This window comes from Dermacentor andersoni, chromosome 3, assembly GCF_023375885.2.
Source record: "Dermacentor andersoni chromosome 3, qqDerAnde1_hic_scaffold, whole genome shotgun sequence".
In the NCBI taxonomy this organism is placed as follows: Eukaryota; Metazoa; Arthropoda; class Arachnida; order Ixodida; family Ixodidae; genus Dermacentor; species Dermacentor andersoni.
In genome coordinates, this window is record NC_092816.1 from 169,928,496 (window position 1) to 169,952,512 (window position 24,017).

At 47.5% G+C, this 24,017-nt stretch overlaps 1 protein-coding gene across 1 annotated transcript in view; it reads left to right on the forward strand.

Annotated features, from left to right (window-relative positions):
• The window catches only part of LOC126524167 (uncharacterized), a 109,593-nt gene that overhangs the window by 75,900 nt on the left and 9,676 nt on the right, over positions 1-24,017 (forward strand). Inside the window, exons 3-11 of the mRNA XM_050172515.3 lie at positions 1,978-2,124; positions 3,155-3,344; positions 6,719-6,912; positions 8,205-8,391; positions 9,181-9,373; positions 11,434-11,613; positions 12,385-12,630; positions 13,709-14,059; positions 16,099-16,418. Coding sequence (XP_050028472.3) covers positions 1,978-2,124; positions 3,155-3,344; positions 6,719-6,912; positions 8,205-8,391; positions 9,181-9,373; positions 11,434-11,613; positions 12,385-12,630; positions 13,709-14,059; positions 16,099-16,418 — 2,008 coding nt within the window. The remainder of the gene's footprint in view (positions 1-1,977; positions 2,125-3,154; positions 3,345-6,718; positions 6,913-8,204; positions 8,392-9,180; positions 9,374-11,433; positions 11,614-12,384; positions 12,631-13,708; positions 14,060-16,098; positions 16,419-24,017) is intronic.

The window sequence follows — 24,017 nt, forward strand, 5'->3', positions numbered from 1 at the left end:
GCCGTAGTAGAGGCTTTGGCGGACGCCGTAGGGACGCGTTGCCGGCGCTCGTGTGTCTTGAAAGCGGTCTGCTAGGTGGCCGCAGTCCGCGCCAGCGCGGGCCTCATCTTCAAAGCAATCTGCGATGTTTGCAGAGTGCGCGTAGTGCCGGTAGCTTCACATGCACTGTGCTTTCGACGTTTCGTCCGCGCTGAAGCGAGACATGCATGAATGTCAATACGCTTGCTGCTACCGCCATTCCTCACTCCAGCATTTTGACAGCGATTTCCCGCGCTCATAGAGCGAGATGTGTTCATATTTACGTGTGCGCGCGCGACACCGTCCTGGTTAACGAACTTAAAACAAGTTGACAGGCTAGTTGGCTTGAATCCATGATAGAATGTGTTAGGACGACTGAGCAAGGAAGTAAAAAGCAGGAGACACACAAAGACAGCGCTGTCTCGGGATGTCACGCTTACATATTCTATCATTGTTAATTTAATTAGTAAGCGAATGTTTACAAGTTTATACGGCCGATAAACTTACAATCCCTACCTCGTACAGCTACTACTAATTTGCTCTTGCAATCGGTGCTTCGCCTTTCGGGCGGAACTGTAAATTCTTTCTTTCGCGTTGTCTTTTTCTATGTATCGAGGTTTGACTCCTTGCACAAGTGTCCTCTTCTATATTACTAAAGGTAATTGCAGTATAGTGTCGCCCCCTGTCAGATCTCTGTGTCATCGTACATGTATGTTTTGTAGTTGTTTAGCTAGATGGCGCACCCCCCTTCTGTCATGTGACGAGCTTGGACCAATTGGGAGGTGTCATCTGGCGTGTGAAGCCTTTATGAGTAATAAACGGCCGCGGGTGGGCTGAGTCTTCGTTCCGGTTTTCATCGGGAGCAGTTAGCTCCGAGTCTCCTTCACTGCGCCGGCGCTAGCCGCGCGTTCACCGGTCGGGGCCCCCCGCTTGCCTGCCGCTACCGACGCAACAGTAATATATGAACAAAGCTTTGTGTTGATGAATATATGAGTGTATGAATATAAAGTTAGAGGATAATGATTGTTGCACAGATGTAGTGTTATTTTTTTAACCATGCACGAATTCAATTGTTTTTCTTTGTGTGCGATATCCATTTATTTAATTGGTCTTGATGACTGGCATTCTCACTAAATTTATTTGAATTTGAATTCGAAGAAAAGAATTCAGCACAGTCTCTGCGCACTTGCCTTCATCTCTGACACTAAGGGTAATGATGAGGTCAAATTCCTAGCTACAGAGAAATCAGTCCTTTGAAATAATACCTTAATTGCCCCTCCCTCTTTCCCTACCGTAATATTAACTGCGTAATAATAAACAAAATAAGCTTTAAAAAAATAGAACGTTTCACGCAAAAGACATCAGAATCTTGGAGGACGCTTAAGCTTCGCCTTTAAAAGCGCAACGCAATAACATTCAAAGATCCCTGACTGCTTCTCGCGCTTCCCGGGAAATGCAGATTACAAACGCAATGTTTACAGGGATATGCTGGCAGGGAACGCTATGCACGAAGGCGAGCTCTCTGGTGGAATGGCAGAAATATGGCTTCTTGAGCAGGCCCTCTCGGAGGTATAGCGCACAGCCGCGCCAAAAGAAAATATAGAATTTTCAGGTTTCTGTTGTTGCTTCGCTCTTTTAATATTAAGTCTGAGATGATTTAACATAAAAGGTATGCGCTGTCTGTGTTTCGTTTCATGTTTCGTTTCATGGCGCCGTCTTCTCCGGAGACGTACCCTTGGTACCACGCGCTAGGCGATGCCGAAAGGCTGGTAATTGCATAGGAGACAGAAAAAGTACCCCAGGTTTGTCCACACGCACTTCGACAAAAACGTGCAAACAGTCGCAGTATTTTTGTTTTCTAGGTTTTGCATTGTTTAGTAAGGAGAAGAAGCCATTAATTCCGTTTGACGATTACGTACTCTCGGTATTTTCATTCTTTATAACCGTGAAATCTCCTAGATGGAATATGAAGGTGAAGAAGAAGAAGTGGCGCGCTCCTGCACGCCTCACGCGAGGAGGCGTGAAGCTCAAGGCGTGCTGCGACGAATGCAGCGGAGAATGGCGAGCGTATCGGAGGCGCCTTCAACGAATGGATCAGGAAGGCGGGTGAGTTTGTGCGTGCTGCGGCCAGTTAAGGCCAGTGTAAGCTAGCCACTTGCAACATGGATGTTCGACACCGAGAACAGCAGAGAACGTGGAGGTGGCTAACTGAAGTTTGGTTGCAAGAGACCAGCTTACTATTCGGCGTTTTTAGAATAGCGATTCCTGAACGCGGCAGCCATGCATCTTACGGGTGAACGCCACGAATTCGTACCGCGCGTTTACTGAGTTTGGGCAGGCGGTGGTTATATAGATCACGAATGAGCAGCGCTTATACGAATACGGAACTGTAACGATTCGGCACAAAATGGAACCTACCTCCGTGCTCATGCGTAATTCTGGAATGTCCCGCGTGATTATTCGGTGGGCTAATACTGCCTCATGTTACTGGTTCCAACGTAGGTCACGACGTCGCTACGGCAGGTTAATCGTACGTTATCATGAGCTGGAAATCCTACTCACAAAATGGGCTCGCGTGTCGCTCCCGCTGTTCTCTTAAGCATAGCTCAGGTGAAGGCTGAGCAGGCTTGCCTAACTAGCGGGAACAAAAAAAAAACATGTACCGGTCGATTCTTGTGCCACTTCCTGGCCTCCACCTGCGACCCAAAATGCGCGACCGAACTTTAAATAAACGAGCGTGCCCGTCAACTTTGATACAGAATCGCGCCATGTGATCACAGGGGTGCAAGCCTGAAACCAGTAAGATTGTTTAATGTTCGTGGATATGAGAGTTATAAAATACAGAAATTCAGACTGGATCATGTACAGAATCCACACGGTCCGATGATGTCATTGCACGGTAGGGTTCCAACTGCATTCCTTAATACTTGGCGGCGCCCTTTCGAGAACGACGAATTCTAGGGTATTGTGCACGTGGTTTTCGGTCTACCAACGCTTCATGGGTGCCATCTACCAGTGAAAACGTTCCATTGCCTCCTATCTGTCTTGTATGCGCGCCGTTTTGGCAACTGTGGCAAGTATAAGGTGGCGTCACTAGCCTGTCGCACAATGTGGGGTACTGTGTTCCACACCCCAGCAGCCGCAGCCGACAGGCTTGGGACCCGTGGTGGCCTCGTGCTTGGGCGTGGTAATGACCCTGGGCGCCATCACCATCGGCCTGTCGGTGCTCAGCTACCGCAACGGCGGAGGCTTCTTCGGTATGGCGCGCAACACGTGGAACACCTGCCACTCCAAGATCTGCCTCATGCACTTCCGCAGGCTCGAAGGTACGGTGCAGGCATCTGATCTTGCACTTAAGCTCAGCACAGGTGCGCGTCACAGTATACTAAAGAAGACCAATGACACAGGACGTAGATTACGTCGTGCTCTCTCTGATCACTGAGTGTTTGTTAACTGTAGGAAAGACCGCGCTGTATTTTATTCCTTTGTAACATTCGCAGCACATTAGCGGTTTCCTTAATGCGCTATAGAAAAGAAACTCCAAGTCCCTCCCACAAGTAGCATCCCAATAAACGTGTCAATGCAGAGGAATGAAAATAGGTTTGCGAGAACAAATAAGATTTCCGTTACTCTACAACTACTAGTTCTAAGGCACATAACTTACTTCAACGCGGCAATGGATAATTCATTCCACGCGTCTTTTTACCTCTATTGCTAATAACATCAATACTTACGTAACTAGATGTGAGGGTTGCCTCGCTATGCGAGTGTCAGTACCATTCCTAGCGGAGAAGTGAGAAAGACCCAGAGTGCATGCTTGCCGCTACCTTGATCGCGTATAGTTCACTCGTAAGGGGGGGGGGGGGGGGGGGCGGAGGAATTTTAACACTAGCGGCAACTGAAGATGCAGAGTGGTGACACATCTGACAAAATCAGTGAGTTCGCGCAAGCTCTTGGGCCAGTTGTTGCATGATGAACTTGAAAAAAAGATGGTACCAGCGAAACACAAAGGACGCGCACACAAGGAAAAAGCGTTAGACAGGGAGGGACGCTGGAACGGACGCTGGTCCCCGCGTCCGTCCGTGTCTAAGGCCTGTTCCTTGTGTGCGCGTCCTTTGTTTTCGCTGGTACCCCCTTTTTTCAAGTTCAAAATTAGTGATATTGCATCCACAACGTCCGGAGCAACTACCCGTGACCGTAGGCCATGAAGATGATTAACAAAGATGATGTAAACGGAAGAGAAGACGCAGATTGTTCTGGTGTCAATCACACCAGAACAGGGAATCATGCGACAAGTTTAATTTTGCCATATAAGCTCTATGATATAAGCGGCTGTTTCGTGACGCCGTTTTGCGTCGTTACCAAACAGGCGACAAAATGTGACGAGATATCTCGGTCAATTTTCCTGCTTTTTCATTTCCTAGTGTGCTCGCTCCTTTCGTCAGTTTGCATCTGTGCTTTCACTTACGGTGCTAAAACGCTGTAATTCGCGTAGACTAATGCTACGCCTTTCAATGCTTCAGTTTATTGATCAGCAACAAGATGAAACAAATTTAGTGAAGCTAGCAGTAAAATATAAAAGGCGGGAATGAGAGAATAGGACAAAGTAGTGTCTGTCCACATAATGACCGCGGTGCTCCACCTCCAAAATAAACGAGGTGTTGTTATCGGCAGTAAACTCCTCCGCACGCACCAGCGAATGCTTATTCCAACCGATATTGCATAAAACACCCCAGGGCTTACTGCGTATAATATTTCGCCTGTCCCGACGTTATATACGAGAAAGAACGTGAGCCTGAACACGGGCTTTCATTGGAACCTCCTTTCCATCGAACGAAAGTGGCCTGAAGAACTATGATTGGCTGACGATTGGCAGCTGATCTATAAAATAACAGCCAGATGAAACAACTTAAACGAAGCCAGTGGTAAAAAGTGGAACGCCGGCTAGGAAACAAAGGGAAAAGCTCCCTTTCCACTTCACTACCGGGGACACCATGTACATGAAGTAGCAGGTTGACATTGATAGCGTACTGTTACGAATATGGCGAGCTCGAACAAATATTTAGCGCAAACCACTGCGAAATACACTCATGGCTTTTCACTTTCTTTCTCGAGAACCTTTAATTTAATAACGAAATAATAATAATAAATAATAAATAATAATTTAATAACGAAATACCCTTCTAGCACCCTGAAATTAATGCTGCTAATGAAAGCATTCATTTTCCGAAATGCCATTCAAGGTAAAGGTGTAAAAACCGCGTTTGCACATCCAATCCACCCTTGAGGGTGTAATTTTCTTGAGTGTTTGTGTCACAGATCAACAACAGTACTATGTTGTTTGAAGGAGCGAAGCGTAATTCTACACCAGCGTTCATTTTGCTTTAAGGACATAGAAATATGGTGATACGTATTGTCTAAAAAATGAATTGTTTTGCCTTAGCGAGACAAGAAATTCATGTACACGCTACTTAAAAGCGAACCGTTCTATTTGAATTACCATTAAGGAGTACGAGTTATCTGCTCTGTGCGTACGTTCAGGAACTGGTGCCTGTGCGCAAGCACAGTGGCTTTTCTGTACCACAATCATTAAGAAAGATTTTCATTTGAATGTGTCGCTGCCTGTTGTTTGATAATGCAATGCGTTCAGTTATCCGCTATTTTCAGAAAAACGCGAATATTCGACAATTTCAAATAGTGAATTCTCGAATCGAATGCAAGTCGAAAGCCAAGCCTGTTCGATTCCTATTCCAAATTGGAACGTTCGCGCACGTCTAATATATTTACTTAGCCTTTACGTAAACAAAATGACAACGCGATAGGAAGGCAAAGGAGCCACAGAGGGACCAAGAGACATTTTGAAGTGAGTGTCCCCCCCCCCCCCCCCATGTTATTGTTTATTACGACAGCAATTATGCTGACACTCCAAGCGAATTTTAGTCGTCGCCGTATTCGTCGCCGTGAAGTTCCGTATATATGTAAGTATATGTACGCATGCAACATAGGCCACACCTGGTTATATAGCGTGACGTACATACGGGTTATATTGCCACGCCATTCTAACAATAAAGTTGCTTATACGAGATCTTACATTCCTGACAAACTTATTCCTCAGACTTTTGAGAATGACAGACCCCGACCAAATGTCCTCAAATAAAATACCGACAGTGCATGCTGTTATTTTTAAACATCTCAATGTGAAATAATAAAAGCGCGAAACAGCAACATAGCTCAAACCGGAAAATGATGCAATTTTATTGGCGCGGCTGTGCATTACCTCCGGGATCGACGCAGGAAAGAGGTTTCAACATACCTGATACAGATAATTGGTGGTAAAGTCGCTAAGAATGAGGTTGGCTTTAATAAACAGGAATGAAATTGCCCGATGGCCGAATTCGAAGAGAGAACCCCTAGGACAACAGCTCGCTTTTAATTAGTCAGCTTATGTTTACTTCAATTCAAACTGCCACTGCAGCTACGACTCTTACACTTCGTGCAATATTCTAACACGTTGCTCTCGCGTGCATTGCTTCGCCCTTATGGCGAAACTGCGATATTTTTTTTTAATGCGGTAGGCGAGTGAGGCCACAACGGCGGGCTGCTCGAGGTATTTTCCATAGCACAGCCAGGGCCCTCGCGGACAGGGCTTAGCCACGCTGTGCCTCGCCACAAGCGAACTCGTCGTTCGTGGGCGACGCAGACTCCCTGAACAAGAGCAGTGCCCCGTGCGGTGACTTCTACCAGTTCGCGTGTGGCTCGTGGCGCCCTCGCGTGGCCGGGGCTCAGACCGCTCTGCGGGACCTGCTGGCCGTGTCGCAGATGGACGCCATTCGATTCCTCGGTGCAGCGCACAACCTCAACATGACGTTGCCCATGGGAGGAATCATCGCCAAGGTTTGCGTGCATTGTCTATTGCGAGAGAGCCCACCGCGCATAGTGGCTATCTGGTTATGCAGCTGAGCAAATGGTCAAGCGCTCGATTCCCAGCCACTGGTAGTCATACTTTGCCGGGTGGGAGATGGGGGATAAGGGGGGTGGAGACGGAAGGAAGAAATAGAGCACTTGTGCGGTGCTTCGGGTGTAGGTTAAGGGAACCCAGGATGTGATAATTAAACCGGAGCTCCTCCGGAGCACCGCATTCCTTATAAATCAGTGTGCATTTTTCGAGACGATAAAGCTCATAACCTAATTGCCAATTTACTAGTCTTGAGCCCATACTGTCTATGTAAGATGGAGTTACGAGGAGCGAGCATGGGAGCTTCAAATCCTAGTGTTTCGTCTTCTTGCGTCTTTTCCCGCCTGCGAAAACTCAGCTCATACGAAAGCTAACGTCTGCGATATTCCAGAAGTTTATCTTGCCGATACAGCATAAATTCCTTAATGTTCTTTAAAGCGTCGTTACGGTTAATGTCACGTCAGGGGGAGATGATGGCAGTGATATAAACGAAACTACGTTCGACTTTTTGAGGCGGCAAGTTCCATCGGACGGCCATTATGCGGCCACCAACTCCAGTGATGACGATATGACAGTTGTGTTTGGGAGACCCGTTTTGCATTTCTGGTAGCACGGCGTCAAGTAAACAACCAATGGAATAACATGGGACACAGAACATACATGATCACTGCCTCACATGCGAAAGCCAGAGGGAGATCATGAGAACCGTTATTCGATGAGGGTTGCGTTCTCAAGCAAACCGTACAGCATTGTTATGTTACACAACACCACGCAGCGCCTAAAGTCTGAGATTGCAATGGTCGCAAATACCACCAGCATTTACCAAGGTTTTTCAGAACATGAAAACTATCTCAAGAGATGCCCCTTCGCTGTGAGCATGTTCATAAATATAGCGAGCTTTATCCATGTTCTTGCAGTTTGAGAAGTATTACCCTGATGGCTATGTGTAGCTACGCACAATTTAGTCATAGGACCGTTTGAGTTTTCAGCATAGTGTCACTTCTACGAGTGTAGAAGAGGCGGTCTTTTACAGTGATTATGCTAGCAAAAGGCGTGCCCACGAGGTTTTACGAGGTGAAATCAGCTCCGGACACATTTGGTCTGCATGGTTAATAATGCCACCAAGTTTCTCCCCTCACCAAATTTACTGAACCTTGTGCTGAGTGATTCATCGTGAGACTACATGGTGATTCATCACGAGACTGGAACTGGTGACTAAAACGTGGCGCAGGAGCCGACACCGCTGCCGCGCAACCGCGCCGAGCGCGCGTACCGCGTCTGCCTGTACAGCCAGTCGGGGGACGTGTCCCTGCTGCACCAGTTCCTAGCCAACCGGTCGCTGTCGTGGCCGGAGAGAACCATGGCGCCCGCGGAGCCTCTCGACGTGCTCCTCGACCTGGACATCAACTGGAACCTCGGTGCGCTCATACACGCGACTTCGAAGCAACGCCTATGTAGATGGGTTGGTAGTCGACATTAGGGAAAGGGGAAGCTGGATGTGTCTCAACCAATGGGAAACACAGTTCAGGGAGCCTGAGGATTAGACGGAAGGATGGTGCTTAAATGGTGCTGATTGACGCCCTGTGTAAAAGCTACAAATATCTGACATAACCGTTCGCCGCGCTGTTTACTTAAAACTACGTTAATGCTGCAGCTCATGATGACAAAGGACGGGATCATGACAACGCAGATAATGGCCTCGTTTCTTTTGTTCATTCATAAATACTGCACTCTCAAATAGAGAAATAGCAGGAGTGGTTGTGTACACAAATACCAAACGCACAGAAGGGAGTTCCTTAACGAAACGCTTCTTGTGGTAGTTCCCGTAGACGAGCGCGCATGTTATTCCACATTTCAATGGTTGATGATAAGAACGAAAATTTGAAGCTAAAGGAAACGATATTCAGAGCATGGGTTGTTCGAGTTGTACGGGCTGAATAGCTTTTAAATGTCAGAGGTATATAGATGGAAACAAGCGGATTCTGGCGCAATCCTTGCCGAAGATGGTGAATAACTCGGTCGTTAGCTGTTATACACATATAGCCGCTCCCTACTTCGGGAGATCATTGGCGTGGGTCGGCAGAGCAGGTGATCTGGATGCACACGTACTTAGCAACGTCCCGCGTAAAGTTCCATAGAAATTGTCGAAAGGGGGTGCCCAAGGGCTCGCCTTGGAGCTTTCCTCTCCGATTTCGCACGGACTGCAGGCCTGTGGTTTTCCGTGCGGGTTTCGCCGTTGCCGGGCCACAACCGACGGCAGGTGCGCATCGGGCCGGGCCTCGTGTCCAGCTCCTGGAAGAAGGCCCTGGACGCCCTGGTGCTGCGCGGGGTGTACAACGCCCGAGCGCGCCGCTTTTACGACCTGATGCGCACGACCACCTTTGTGCCCATCAGCGACAAGTAAACTAATTAATTGGCCGCTCGTAATAACTGCCGTGTGGCCACTGAGTAGTACTAATGATGAGTTTCACTGATGGGCCCACGCAGCTTGCAAACATTCCGGAAAACAATGCTACTGAAGGAGCTGCCGTGTGTGTTAGGACGTCATTAAATTGTCCTCGCTGGGCACAGTACACGTGCTTGGCACCACTATTCTACATGCAATAGTATGTCGGCAAACGTAAATTTATTAAACGGAACTGTAGCTAAAGCGGAACAGCCTGATAACTGGTTGGTTTCGCACTAAGGCGTTGCCAAAGAGAAAAAAGAACAAGTTTTTTTACAAGAAACCACATTCTTTTCTATTTCCGGGGGAACGGAACTAAAGATACTACCCAAATTGAAACGGAGCGGCTAATCTCGGCGACATCGAACAGGTATCACTATTTGCGACTATCTTTTACGGGTTTTCTCACCAGTTCTACAAGCTTTTCTTGTATGTATGCCAAGGCAGCTCTTGCCGGCTTTTGTTGTTACCGTGGTACATAGTATCCTCCAATAATTACTATAGGAAATGGTGGTTAGTACATGGATTTGTATGATGTTCCTGCCTGTGCCTTCGGACGTCCTTGTGAATGCCTTTGATGCGCTTTAGCTGTCTTTATTGGTCTAAATATTAAAGGAATCCATACTTTCCTTAATGTAGCAGGCAATAAGGCTGCGAACATGCATAATTGCTGCTAATTGCAGTGGTCGCGCTTGTCCATGCATCAGTGGCATAATGGTTTCAATAACCGGCTTCCGCTCTCGATGTCTTGTGTTGTAATCTTGCTTTTGGAAAATTTAATAATGTTTATTGAATAATGTATAACGCCGTGCTTTCTTCACAACAATCGGTTTCCAAAGTCACGAACCCATTTTTAAAAGTGAGACAGACGAAGTTTATGTAGTAACCATCATGCCCGTGTTGGCCCTGCTTGAAGCTCTCGTAGACACTGGCGCCACAGTTCCCTTTAGTAATAGTGTAACAATTCTAGGGCGTGGTGAGTGTGCCTGTACCATGGTCATGGCTTGTTGTGATCACTTTGTGCTGGCAACGTAGTTGAGCTCTTGGTTTGCTCAGCGTTTCCGATGGCCGCAAAAAAAGAAAAAAGACGTCCGTGTGCTGCGCTCAGGCCTGTGAAGAAGATCAAGCTTATTGATGATGCCAAGAGTAGTTGCTTCACTAAAATGGCCATTCTTTCTTACCAGATGACTCGTTTTCTCTTGTAATTGCGCTATGTGCCGCTGTCTCTAGTCAGCGGCTGCGCGCAGGGTGAGACCTCGTAACAAGAAGCTTTGTAAACAGATCTATTATACCTATTTTATGCTATCGATTATGAATTATCTGCCATTTTAAGAAGAGCATCTTGAGTAGTGGTGCGCTCTCTCTCTCTCTCAATAAATTCAACTCTTGATAAAGGTAACTTATTTGCTTCGTTCCTTGAGGTTTTGTTTGAATAAATTGCGCTCTATATGAAACGAAAGAGCCTTGCCCCAAGTAGTACAGCGCACCGTTCGGTCTCAGACACTGGAAATTAGAAGCATCCTGTTCACATGACCTGTGTAATGGCTTCAACCGCGAACGAGCTCCTTTTTATGCTAATGTAGGAGGCGCGTAGCGCAGGGATTCGTGTAAGGGATTCTTCTGATGAAAATAGGCACAAGACACTCTACTCCATACGGGGAGTTTTCCTTCATTTCCATTTATTTATTAACATCCTCACAGCATCACACAAGCAATGTTAACACCGGGAAAAATAAATAATGAAAGTAGTAGTTATTATGTGCAGCTCTAAAGCGCATAAATGTAGTAATTTTATTTAAGTGCTATTCTTTTTCAGACTTGGTCAGTGGTCTAAGGGCTCTCCAACTTTTTGATCTCCGGGCTAGGCCGGTTTTCAACAATGAATGATGACGAATAAAGTCGAACAAAAGGAATACGCGCATTGTACTTGCCCAGAGACCGCTTCAGAATTGTCCCCGTTGTGATTTCTGTTAGGAATACATTGGGACGTCTCCGATTCCGGCCTTTCCCACAGGGACCTGGAGACTTTGCGTCACGATGAGTACGCGGTCGCTGGTGCACTGTCCGAAGCAGCGGACCGTGGCCAAAGTGAGATAGCCTTCCAATTAAAGCAGATCCAGAAGATGGCCACACCCCGAACAACCGCCGCCCAGTGGGCCACGTCGCTCAATCGCCACCTCAAGTTGGCACATAGGTAAAAACCATTAGCGCGAAGTGCAAGGTATCCGAAATGCACTTAAGGAAAGGAATGTTGGCGATTAGTTCCTGCTCAGTAGAACACACTTCCAGATTGGCTAGAATTGCAGGAAAATTTGCAGGCCTAACAAGAAAGAATCGCTTCGAAATTTTAGAATGCCATAAAAAACCACTCAGAAAAGAAATAGTACTGGCGTTTAGCCGCGTTTGCAGCCGATGAACACAAAGATCCACTCTGCTCGCAGCGTGTGTAATAAATATGTGGCACACATACCTGGTGAACCATCCACGCTAGTTACTGTCAACATTGTATTAGGCCGAAATATAGGAATCGGATTTTCTAGTGGTTATCGTCAGCCAGCTGCAGTCACCCGCCTACAGTGTAAGTCCACTGCACGGCCGAAAGCTGTCTAGGTGATCCCCACACACTCCTGTGCTCCATCAGACAGATGCATTTTGTGCCTGTGAACTTCCTAAATTTATTAATCTGTCTAATTCTCGGCCGCGCGCGACAGCGTTTCCCGTGCTTTTACGCCAGTGCGGTAAAATACAGCTCTCACATCTCGATTTGTTCCGTTTAATCTCGATCAGGCCGTCAGTCACCCACGTTGATCCTCCAATGCACATTAACGTCGTCTTGTCTCTTAACGTTACGCCTATCTTTCCTCCGTTTCGCCGCTGATCATGTAGTCCTCAGCTTGCTTTTCAGTTACTGTGCCATGCTACGTTTGTTACATGCTGGTGTGGTTTCGCATTGTATTTGGCGCAGAGTGACCGACGCCGACCGCGTGCTGGCGACCAACGTGAAGGTCCTGCAAGCGGTCGACGAGCTCCTCGGGTCGCTGCCGGCCGAGACTGTGCTCTACCAGCTGGGCTGGACGCTGGTACAGCTGCTGGGCTGGATGGCCGATCCCACCCTCCCTGCTAGGCCAGCGGCCGTGCGTCTTGTCGAGGCCCGGCACGCCGACTGCTTCTGGGCAGCGAATAGGGCCTTCGGATTGCTTTTCCTCTCCAGGTGCCTGAGCGCGATTTCTGAAGGCAATTTCAGGCGCTTTCACTGCACCAAAATTAACGATGCTATTCTAGGGAAACGAGAGAGGGCCGTAGTGGGGGAAGGGCTGTTATAAGTTATTCGTTGGATTTGACAATACCGTGCCGTATCTTCTAAAGTTTTTTCTAAACCCAGAGATATAAACAACAAATTGTATTCTTCAGCAAGCCACTGTGTAGAAAATCTAAACATGCAAATCTATAAACCTGGACGACGCATATTTAAAACGTTCATATGCGGACGACTCATGTCTACATGCTTTCGCCCGTATGTCCAGGTTTCTCGTAACAATTGTCTTTGCGTTGGGTAGCACTGGTTGTTGAAACATGACAACACGATCGCAGACAACTCATCAGCATTAAACTGCTGTGCGAGCCTGTTATGCATACCAACACCAGTTCGAAGTGGATGCGACGGACTTACTTGGGGGTGAGAAGGGGTCCCAGTGTAATATTGAACACCCTGGGCTCTTACCCATCTAACTCGAATTAAGCACGCAGGCTTTCTTGATCAGCTATAATTCAAATGCAGTGTGAAAGGCTGAAAATTCAAAGTTTAGGGCTGTCTAGGTTATCCTAGCTTTCCTTCATTTCTTCTCGCAAGGAACACCCTTTTTCATCACTTCTTTACGACGTCATTTTGGCGCAGTTTGTTGTAGAGTAACTTTCGCTCCAACTTTGAAATCAACTGACGCGCCTTTATTATTTTTATATCTTGCTTTCGCTTTATTTCATTACTGCTGGCGTGACGACATTATGCTAATCAACCTGCAGTTGTTAAAGCCCGAAGTTACCTAGCAGTGGTACTTCCCACTGCAAAAGGCGGGATACTTATCGGCCTTTCCGATAGGGGTAAAAGTACAACTATTTGAAGACAGCTAGCAAGACGCTTCCGCCCTTGAGGAAGCGTTACGGATAAAAAGAATGCTGCAGTATTGCTTCTGTAATATATATTACACGTTTACGCGTGGCGTTGCTGGTGCGGGCTTCATTTGCGTTGAATGTTCCGCCCGCTACAATAGTTTCCCACAAACCACTCGCAGCTACATCAGCACCAAGCACCCGCCGCGCGTCCGGTCGGAGGTGGACGACATCCTGATGGGCGTCACGCAGGCGGCCATCAGCCTGTTCATGAGGTCAGCCTGGATCGACGGTGACACGCGCGACACGGCGGTGGAGAAGCTGCGAGGTGTGAACACCTCGCTGTGGCCCGCGGGCGCTCTTCTGAACGCCTCCGAGACGGACGCCCTGCTCGAGCACTTTCCGGAGCCCAGGGACGACGTCTTTCGCTACTGGCTGGACGCCCTGGAGGCTCGCAGGACGCTGATGAGGAGAAAGGACCTGGAACGAGCCCTGCAGACCGAGGACGTGCAGGCGCAGCGGACTTTTTTCCGGTGGCTGAGCGGATTTCTTTTTCTTGTTATTCGCAGTAACAGCTCGTAAAAGGCAGAGGAGGGCTAGTGGTGACAGACTTTATCAGGACACAAAAGGGACACTACAGGAACATATTAAGCCGAGCTAGATCGAAAGGTTAGGCTTCTGTAATGACAAAATCGGTCATTCATATCAAGAACAGCGAGAAGATGGCGAAAATAAGGGGAAAAAAAAAACATTGCGCGGAAACTCCTCTAGTAGTTGGCTAAGTATGCGTAATTAGTGGCCCACTTGCTCAACTCCACGCAGCCCGGTGTCATTAAAACATTCGCTTGTAGTGTTCAATAGCGAACACGATAAGACAGGCTTAATTCAGCTAGAGTTCATTGCGGCACTCAAACCCACTACCACTGCTGTTAATGTGAAGTTAATTAGGTACAGTTAATTAGGATAGAGCTAATTAAGGTACTGGAACCCGCGACTTTTGGTGTTAAGCTGAATTAAGGTTAATTTGGTGAAGCTGTTGCAAAACTACCAGTACATTTGCTGAGCGGCGTATGCATTGTTTTATTCATGGTTCGGATGCTTGTTTTGAGCTTGTTCTTTATTGAAACGCATGAAGTTCTGTATGTTGCATGGGTGATTTCAATGACTCACAACTCACACTCACTACTCACAACTGGACGTTGTGAGTACACAATATGACGTTTAACGAGGATTATTCTCATAAACTGACGTGACAGTGTTTTTCTCTAAAGAGATGGATGTACTATGGCCAACGAAAAGAACTCGCAGTTTGACCAGAAAGGCGAAGCATCGATTGTGGTAGCAAGTTAGTGGACAGCTATACAAAGTAAAGATAGTAGTTTTGTCAGCTGTATATACTTGTAAACATAGTCACGCTATGTAAATTAACAAGCATGCTGGTACGCGCGCACAAGCAAACATGAACGCACCTCACTCAATGACCGCGGAAACTCACTGTGAAAACGCTGGAGCGAGGAAGCGCGGCAGCAGCAGCGAGCGAATTCACCTTCGTGCTTTGTCTCGCGTCACCGCGATCTAAGCCACGAAAACAGCGCGCGGCCGGACTGTGTCCCCGTCGCGCGCAAATGGCTTTTAAGATATAGCAGCCTGGCCGGGCCTCGCGGGCGCACGGGCTGCCTGGAGTAGAACGTGGCCCTACTGCTTACACTACCTCGGGATGCTTGCGGGCGACGGAAGACGACGCGCTTTCTCCCCGCTTCCCTGGCTTGCGTGCGTGTGATTGGGCCGCGATAGCCGGCTCACCCTCGTATACCTTACACTCGGCGCGCGGCAAAGAATTTATCACCCTCGGGATTTATAAGGAGCCTCACACCGACGCCGACGGGGGAAATGCGCCAGGAGTGTCCATATAATTGTTATCGCAATAAAACGCAGATTTCGTTGCGATAGCAAGTACATGAACACTCAATACGCGTTTGCACCATCGTCGGGGCTGCCACCACCCACGAAATTTACCCGGTGCTGCCAACTTAGCTGTTTCAAGTAACGTTGGATACGACGGCGCAAGCGCAGCCCGCGAGGGGAGTGTTAGAAGTAGCGTTATCTGCTGCATGTGCAGGGTGATACAACACGGCTGGTGTCATGTTGATGTCATTATGTGCACTAACATTCCGTGGGGACACTGTTAGAAGTCACGTGAACCTATGAGTTTTCGGATGAGCTGCACAGAGAAATTGTAAAGGGAACCACATCACCGAAGGCTCGCTGTGAACGACCAGGCACGAGTGTCAGCTCGTGTTGTTAGTGCCGATGTTAACCTTAGCGCGCCAATCTTGTGACCGCGAGTGCTCGCGCTCATCAAGTGAACTCATCAAGTGTTCCGACGCGTGATGCCACGCTCATTTAGGTAGTCCGAATCTTCAGTAAAATGTATACTGCTCCAAAAAAAGCAAGAGCTTTACTTACTGTAAGATGCTAATACTTTGTCATCGCTGTTCACCCTTTAGGCAAACCTGTTACATTTTCTGTATCTGTTCTGCTATGCCAACCCACTTGCCTCTGTCTATGGCAGGTACCACTACTACACCAACGAGCTGTCCGTCTCGCTGCAAGCCCTGAGCAGCCCACTTTTCGTGGAAGGGGGCGGCCGTGCCGTAAACATGGCCGGACTAGGCGCGCAGTACGCGGCGGCTCTGGCGCGGGCTTTCGACCCGCGCGGTGTTCTGTTCGAGGGCCGCGGCGGCACCTCGTCGGGCCTCTGGTGGGGCAGGGCCTCTTACCACGAGTACGAGCGTAGGACTGGAGCCTGCGCGGCCGCAACCCACGAAGCGGCCGCCTCTGCTGCCGCCGGGGACCTGGAGCCCTTCGAAGGTGTCGCTGCAGTAGAGATAGGTGCGCAACACTGTCTGTGAATGCCCATACCTAGGTATAGAGCGAAATGCAGGACCAACGTAGTTATTGTTGGGAAAAACATCTCTTTTCTCTAACCCTCCCAGCCGCACAGAGTTCGTTAATACTCATTTAGCTATGAAATAATCCTAGCTATCAAATGGGTGACATGCTTAGGCAAGTAGAAATGGCTAGTGGTCGCTATGACTCTCTCAGCAGGAGGAAAAGTATGAAAGATCAGAGACAAGCTCGCGCTTTAGCTCTGGAATCTGGAAGGAAATTCTAGAGCTGAAGTGTAAGGAAAACGGTAGATGTGTGTGTGTTTGTGTGTGTGCGTGTGCGTGCGTGCGTGCGTGCGTGTGTGTGCGTGCGTGCGTGTGTGTGTGTGCGTGCGTGCGTGCGTGTGTGTGTGTGTGTGTGTGTGTGTGTGTGTGTGTGTGTGTGCGTGCGTGCGTGCGTGTGTGTGTGTGTGTGTGTGTGTGTGTGTGTGTGTGTGTGTGTACAGGTCAAATTTCTCTTTTTTTAAGTTTGGCGCCAAACCGTTATGCCCAGCACGTGAGCTGGACGTCACGAGTTTCAAGGGATATGGTAAATCAGTTCTCCTAAAGCGGCTCAAAATGCTAGAATAGCAGCTTGGGCTTGTTGGTTTTCCATCCTGCTAGTAACAGCGCAAAATGTAGACAAGGGACGAGACAAGAAGACACCACAAGCGCTGACTTTCAACAACGTTTATTCCAAAAGAAACACGGCTTCTTATAAACATTGCCCTCACGTGTCGCAGTCACGTGATCACACATCATGTGAAACAAGCACTTTTTTCCTTTTATACACTCAAGATAGCGGTTGCACGTGCAAAAGCTCAAGTTCTTTTTTTGTCAGTAACAAGGACGGCGTGCTAACGCATTGGTCACGGAGTCTAGTAATCTCGGCCGCCTCAATTATCTCCCGGACCAGCTGGTCATTGTGTTTCTTCAGCACTTCACAGCGTCTAAATTCTGCGGCGCAATCTTTTGAGGGGCAATCCCTGATATGTATGCCAAGATTCCTGTTAGCCTGCTCGACGCTAAGTTTGTGTTCCTTCAGTCTCTCATTTGTGCATCTAGAAGTTTGCCCTACATACCTTTTTCCACATTTCAGAGGTATTGAATACACAACTGCTTCCGTGCACTCCACAAAACGATTCTGGTGATTAGTCGTGCACCCTTCCTGGTTTGTCGGCTCTTCAGCATTGACGCGTCGGCAGAGGCTTTTTAGTTTGTTCGGGGCAGTAAGCACTACATTAACACCAGCTTTGCGCCCAATCTTTTTCAGGCGGTGAGATACGTTGTGCACGTATGGCAGGGCCACGATCCGTCGTTTTTCTTTCGGCTTCTCGCTACCTGGCTCGCCATGGGCACGCTTGAGTTTTAGGTTCTTGCTCATTTTTTCCGCAGCGGACACAAGAAGGTGCGACGGGTAACCAGCCCTAGTAAGCCGGTCAACCTGCCGACGAAAACTTTGTTCCATTGCGTGGATGCACGATTTTTTGAGCGCATTTGTTAGACAAAGGTTTGCAATTGCTCTCTTCACTAGTTTTGAATGCGCCGATTCGAATGGCAGTGGCGCCTTGTCGCCTCTGGGTTCATAGGCCCAGCAGACCTTCCCTTTGGAGAGCTCGAGTCGGAGATCAAGGAATCTCAAAGACCCTTGCGTGGGGACCTCGTGGGTAACGGCAAGCGGCTGAAGCGCATGACTAAAGCATGTTAGTGCCTCCGAAACTGCGTCATCTGAATTCGTGCCAGAGCCATCACATAGAACCAAGTAATCGTCAACATACCGAAAGACTCCCCGGACGTTTGTTCTGGTTAGAGCGTTCTGAAGTAATCTATCTTTCTGGGCAAGAAACAAATCGCTAAGTACTGGCGCAATACATGACCCTATACAGACGCCGCGTTTCTGGAGGTACACATTCCCTTCCCACGTAACATAAGTGGATTTCAAATATACAGAAAGGAGTTCCAGGAACCCACCAGTTGAAACCCCGGAGGCGTTCTGAAAAGCGACAGCACCGTGTGCATCTATACATTCTTCCACGCACTCCAAAATTTCATGTTGGGGGATCGAATAATATAAATCTTTAACATCTACAGAGCATGCTGCAAAGTCAGTGCTAGAATTGTCTTTTAAAAAACCTTATTACAGCGTCTGAGGATTTCACCTGGAAAGGATCGTCAACAGTTAGTAGCTTTAGTTTTTCTTGCAAAAACAGGGCAATCGTTTTCTGCCAAGTGCCCTTCTCAGATACTATACTCAGATACGAAACTAGCAAAAAATCATCCCTTGACATGTTTTTCACTGTAAAAACGCATAAACCTGAGCGGCCCCTGCGGGTTATAGTATCTGAGAAGGGCACTTGGCAGAAAACGATTGCCCTGTTTTTGCAAGAAAAACTAAAGCTACTAACTGTTGACGATCCTTTCCAGGTGAAATCCTCAGACGCTGTAATAAGGTTTTTAAAAGACAATTCTAGCATTGACTTTGCAGCACGCTCTGTAGATGTTAAAGATTTATATTATTCGATCCCCCAACATGAAATTTTGGAGTGCGTGGAAGAATGTATAGATGCACACGGTGCTGTCGCTTTTCAGAACGCCTCCGGGGTTTCAACTGGTGGGTTCCTGGAACTCCTTTCTGTATATTTGAAATCCACTTATGTTACGTGGGAAGGGAATGTGTACCTCCAGAAACGCGGCGTCTGTATAGGGTCATGTATTGCGCCAGTACTTAGCGATTTGTTTCTTGCCCAGAAAGATAGATTACTTCAGAACGCTCTAACCAGAACAAACGTCCGGGGAGTCTTTCGGTATGTTGACGATTACTTGGTTCTATGTGATGGCTCTGGCACGAATTCAGATGACGCAGTTTCGGAGGCACTAACATGCTTTAGTCATGCGCTTCAGCCGCTTGCCGTTACCCACGAGGTCCCCACGCAAGGGTCTTTGAGATTCCTTGATCTCCGACTCGAGCTCTCCAAAGGGAAGGTCTGCTGGGCCTATGAACCCAGAGGCGACAAGGCGCCACTGCCATTCGAATCGGCGCATTCAAAACTAGTGAAGAGAGCAATTGCAAACCTTTGTCTAACAAATGCGCTCAAAAAATCGTGCATCCACGCAATGGAACAAAGTTTTCGTCGGCAGGTTGACCGGCTTACTAGGGCTGGTTACCCGTCGCACCTTCTTGTGTCCGCTGCGGAAAAAATGAGCAAGAACCTAAAACTCAAGCGTGCCCATGGCGAGCCAGGTAGCGAGAAGCCGAAAGAAAAACGACGGACCGTGGCCCTGCCATACGTGCACAACGTATCTCACCGCCTGAAAAAGATTGGGCGCAAAGCTGGTGTTAATGTAGTGCTTACTGCCCCGAACAAACTAAAAAGCCTCTGCCGACGCGTCAATGCTGAAGAGCCGACAAACCAGGAAGGGTGCACGACTAATCACCAGAATCGTTTTGTGGAGTGCACGGAAGCCGTTGTGTATTCAATACCTCTGAAATGTGGAAAAAGGTATGTAGGGCAAACTTCTAGATGCACAAATGAGAGACTGAAGGAACACAAACTTAGCGTCGAGCAGGCTAACAGGAATCTTGGCATACATATCAGGGATTGCCCCTCAAAAGATTGCGCCGCAGAATTTAGACGCTGTGAAGTGCTGAAGAAACACAATGACCAGCTGGTCCGGGAGATAATTGAGGCGGCCGAGATTACTAGACTCCGTGACCAATGCGTTAGCACGCCGTCCTTGTTACTGACAAAAAAAGAACTTGAGCTTTTGCACGTGCAACCGCTATCTTGAGTGTATAAAAGGAAAAAAAGTGCTTGTTTCACATGATGTGTGATCACGTGACTGCGACACGTGAGGGCAATGTTTATAAGAAGCCGTGTTTCTTTTGGAATAAACGTTGTTGAAAGTCAGCGCTTGTGGTGTCTTCTTGTCTCGTCCCTTGTCTACATTTTGCGCTGTTACTAGCAGGCTCAAAATGGAGGCAGGTTCATTAGGAGGAAAGTTGTCGTCCACCCGACTGTAGCACAAAGCTACTATAAAAAACTACCCTTGTTACGGGTTTCTCAGGGACAAAACTGCATAATTTAATAAAATGTTTCCCTGGTCCTCAGGATCGAATAGTGCATCAATGTCTCCCTGAAGCGGTCACTCTACCTTCCTCTACGCGGACGACGGTCCTGTACCGTCCTGTGTTGGGGCGCTTGCTCTACCTTTGTGCTACTGTCGGGAGGGCGATAAGTTTTCCTTTCTGTGATTTCACGGTATCTCGGCATATTGTGGCCGTTGCTACACAAGCGTTGTGGCTTTTCAAGAACTGTCAGGTTTAGCCTATGCTGATCTTAAATGACATCGTAATCGTTCGTTTCATACGGGCAACCAACGTCTTGTACACATATTAGAAATGGATGACGTTGCCAAGGAGTACCTACGAAAACATGACATAACGACACCACTTCTATTTCGTTCTCCCGTCCCTTCTGGAATCCTTTGCTTCTGTTCACACGTGCTTATTTGATATTCAACATGTGAAGTCAACAAATCCAGTACACCTTAACGAGACACTACTGAGAAGAATGAATATAAACTACACCAGCAATTACACAGTGTACAACGCAGGTTGCAAGGTATTTCTCCGCTGTTGTTACCGAGCGTTACCGGATATAGTTAGCGAGTTACCGAGTGTTACCGGGCATAGTTACCGAGTCAGCGATGGTGTCTCGGTAACTGGAGTTCTACTGCAGAGCAAGGGGTCGCGGGTTCGATTTTCAGCTGCGGTGGTCGGAAACCAGTGGGGGTGCATGCGAAATTTCTAAGCGTATGCCATGCGCATGTTTATTTATTTATTTCAAGATACCTTACAGGCCCCTAGAGGCCGTAAGGGGGGAGAGTACACTCAAAGGTTATACAATAATTATAACATATGTGAATACATATACAAGAAATACAGTGTAAGAAATGCGCTAACATGCAGTAATGTAGTGTTAACAATTGTGCAAAAGACAAACCGGATGCTTTAGAACGCGAGAGGTCAGTGAACAAGAAATTTTCACAAAGTAAAATATAACCAATAGAATTACAGAACAAGCGGTACAAAATTTCGCTATAAGAAAACAGTATTTAAGGGGTAGTAGCAGAATAATAACAGAAAACTCAGGAAAAAATAACACGTTAGGTTATGTAGAGTTTGAAAAATGCGTTGCTAGAAGATGCCGGAATTTTTCCTGCTCACTCTCATAAGCGATGGCGTTAGGAAGATTATTCAAAAGGCGAATGGCTCTTGGAAGAGTGGAATAGTTAAATGAATTTGTCTTTCCGTAGATACGCATGAAATTGAACTGATTATACAGCCGGTGTGACCTGTAATAAGGAGCTTCAAGAGGCAGGACTGATGGTGCTGCATTATGGACATATTTAGGAAATAATGATAGCAGGGTTATATCACGACGATCATGCAAGGGCTGTAGTGAGAGGTCCAGTGTAATTTATGCTATGCGTTATTTATAGTCATAACAACGTGAAATAAAACACGCAGCCCTATTCTGCATAGATTCGAGTTTTTCGATCAAGTATCTCTGACAGGGAGATGCGGATGCGGGCCAGACGGATGCGGCGTATTCAAGCTGAGGTCGAAAAGATGTTAGATAAGCTAGTTTATGAATGCCTTTAGTAGAATTATGCAACTTGCATCTTATGTACCTTAATGATCTTGAAGCATTGGCGCATATGTGTGCAATGTGCGTTGACCACAAAAGAGTTACGGATCGGATCGGATGTTACAGATCGAAACTGGTGAAACTTAACCCAGAACTATCCATTACGGAACCTGTCGTATCCACTATGTCATAAGGCGCTTGATACAATCGATGCGATTGTATTATATAGCAGATATTCTAGTTGACATTAGGAGAAACAAATCCAGCTGGGCAGGCTATGTACTGCGGAGGGCAGATAAGCGGTGGACAATGAGAGTTACAGAATGGGTGCTAAAGGAAAGGAAGCGCAGTCCAAGGTGGCAGAAAATTAGACGGGGTGATCAAACTAGGAAATTTGCAGGCGCAAAATGGAATCAGGTGGCTAAAAGCAGGGGTAATTTTTGGAGGTCGCTGGGAGAGGCCTTTGTCCGCTGCTGCTGCTGCTGCCGCCGCTGCCGCTGCCGCCGCCGCTGCTGCTGCTGCTGCTGCTGCTGCTGCCGCTGCCGCTGCCGCCGCCGCCGCCGCCGCCGCCGCCGCCGCTGCTGCTGCTGCCGCCGTTGCTGCCGGCGCTGCTGCTGCCGCCGCCGCCGCCGCTGCCCTCTGCTACGCTTCCCTTCTATTGGAATCCAGTCCGTAATCCTTAATGACCATCGGTTATCTTCCCTCCTTATTACATGTCCTGCCCATGCCCATTTATTTTTCTTGATTTCAAGTAAAATGTCATTCACTCGCGTTTGTTCCCTCACCCAACCTGCTCTGTTCTTATCCCTTAAAGTTACACCCATCGTTCTTTCCATAGCTCGTTGCGCCGTCCTCAATTTGGGTAGAACCCTTTTCGTAAGCCTCCAGGTTTCTGCTCCGTACGTGAGTACTGGTAAGACACAGCTGTTATACACTTTTCTCTTGAGGGATACTGGCAACCTGGTGTTCATGATCTGAGAATGACTGCCAAACGCACCCCAGCCCATTCTTATTCTTCTGATTATTTCAGTCTCATGATCCGGATCCGCGGTCACTACCTGCCCTAAGTAGATGTATTCCCTTACCACTTCCAGTGCCTTGCTACCTATCGTAAACTGTTGTTCTCTTCCGAGACTGTTAAACATAACTTTAGTTTACCGCAGATTAATTTTTAGACCTACCCTTCTGCTTTGCCTCTCCAGGTCAGTGAGCATGCATTGCAATTGGTCCCCTGAGTTACTAAGCCAGGCAATATCATCAGCGAATCGCAAGTTACCAAGGTATTCTCCACTAACTTTTATTCCCAATTCTTCCCAATCCAAGTGTTTCAATACCTCCTGTAAACACGCTGTGAATAGTATTGGAGAGATCATATCTCCCTGCCGGACGCCTGTCTTTATTGGGATTTTGTTGCTTTCTTTATGGAGGACTACGGTGGCTGTGAAGCCGCTATAGATATCTTTCAGTAGTTTTACATACGGCTCGTCTACACACTGATTCCGTAATGCCTGCATGACTGCTGAGGTTTCGACTGAATCAAACGCTTTCTCGTAATGATTGAAAACTATATATAAGGGTTGGTTATATTCCGCACATTTCTCTATCACCTGATTGATAGTGTGAATATGGTCTATTGTTGAGTAGCCTTTACGGAATCCTGCCTGGTCCTTTGGTTGACAGAAGTCTAAGGAGTTCCTGATTCTATTTGCGATTACCTTAGTAAATACTTTTGTAGGCAACGGACATGGGTTATTCGTCTATTTGTTTGGAAATGATTCGGAACTCGTAGAGGTAGGTCCCTCTTCGCAACAACAGATGCTTGATAGCCTAGAAAAGAAGCTAGAAGAAAATTCGGATGGCGACGTCTTACCGTGTTATATTTCCGAATCAACATCCCGTGACGCCATGATTTT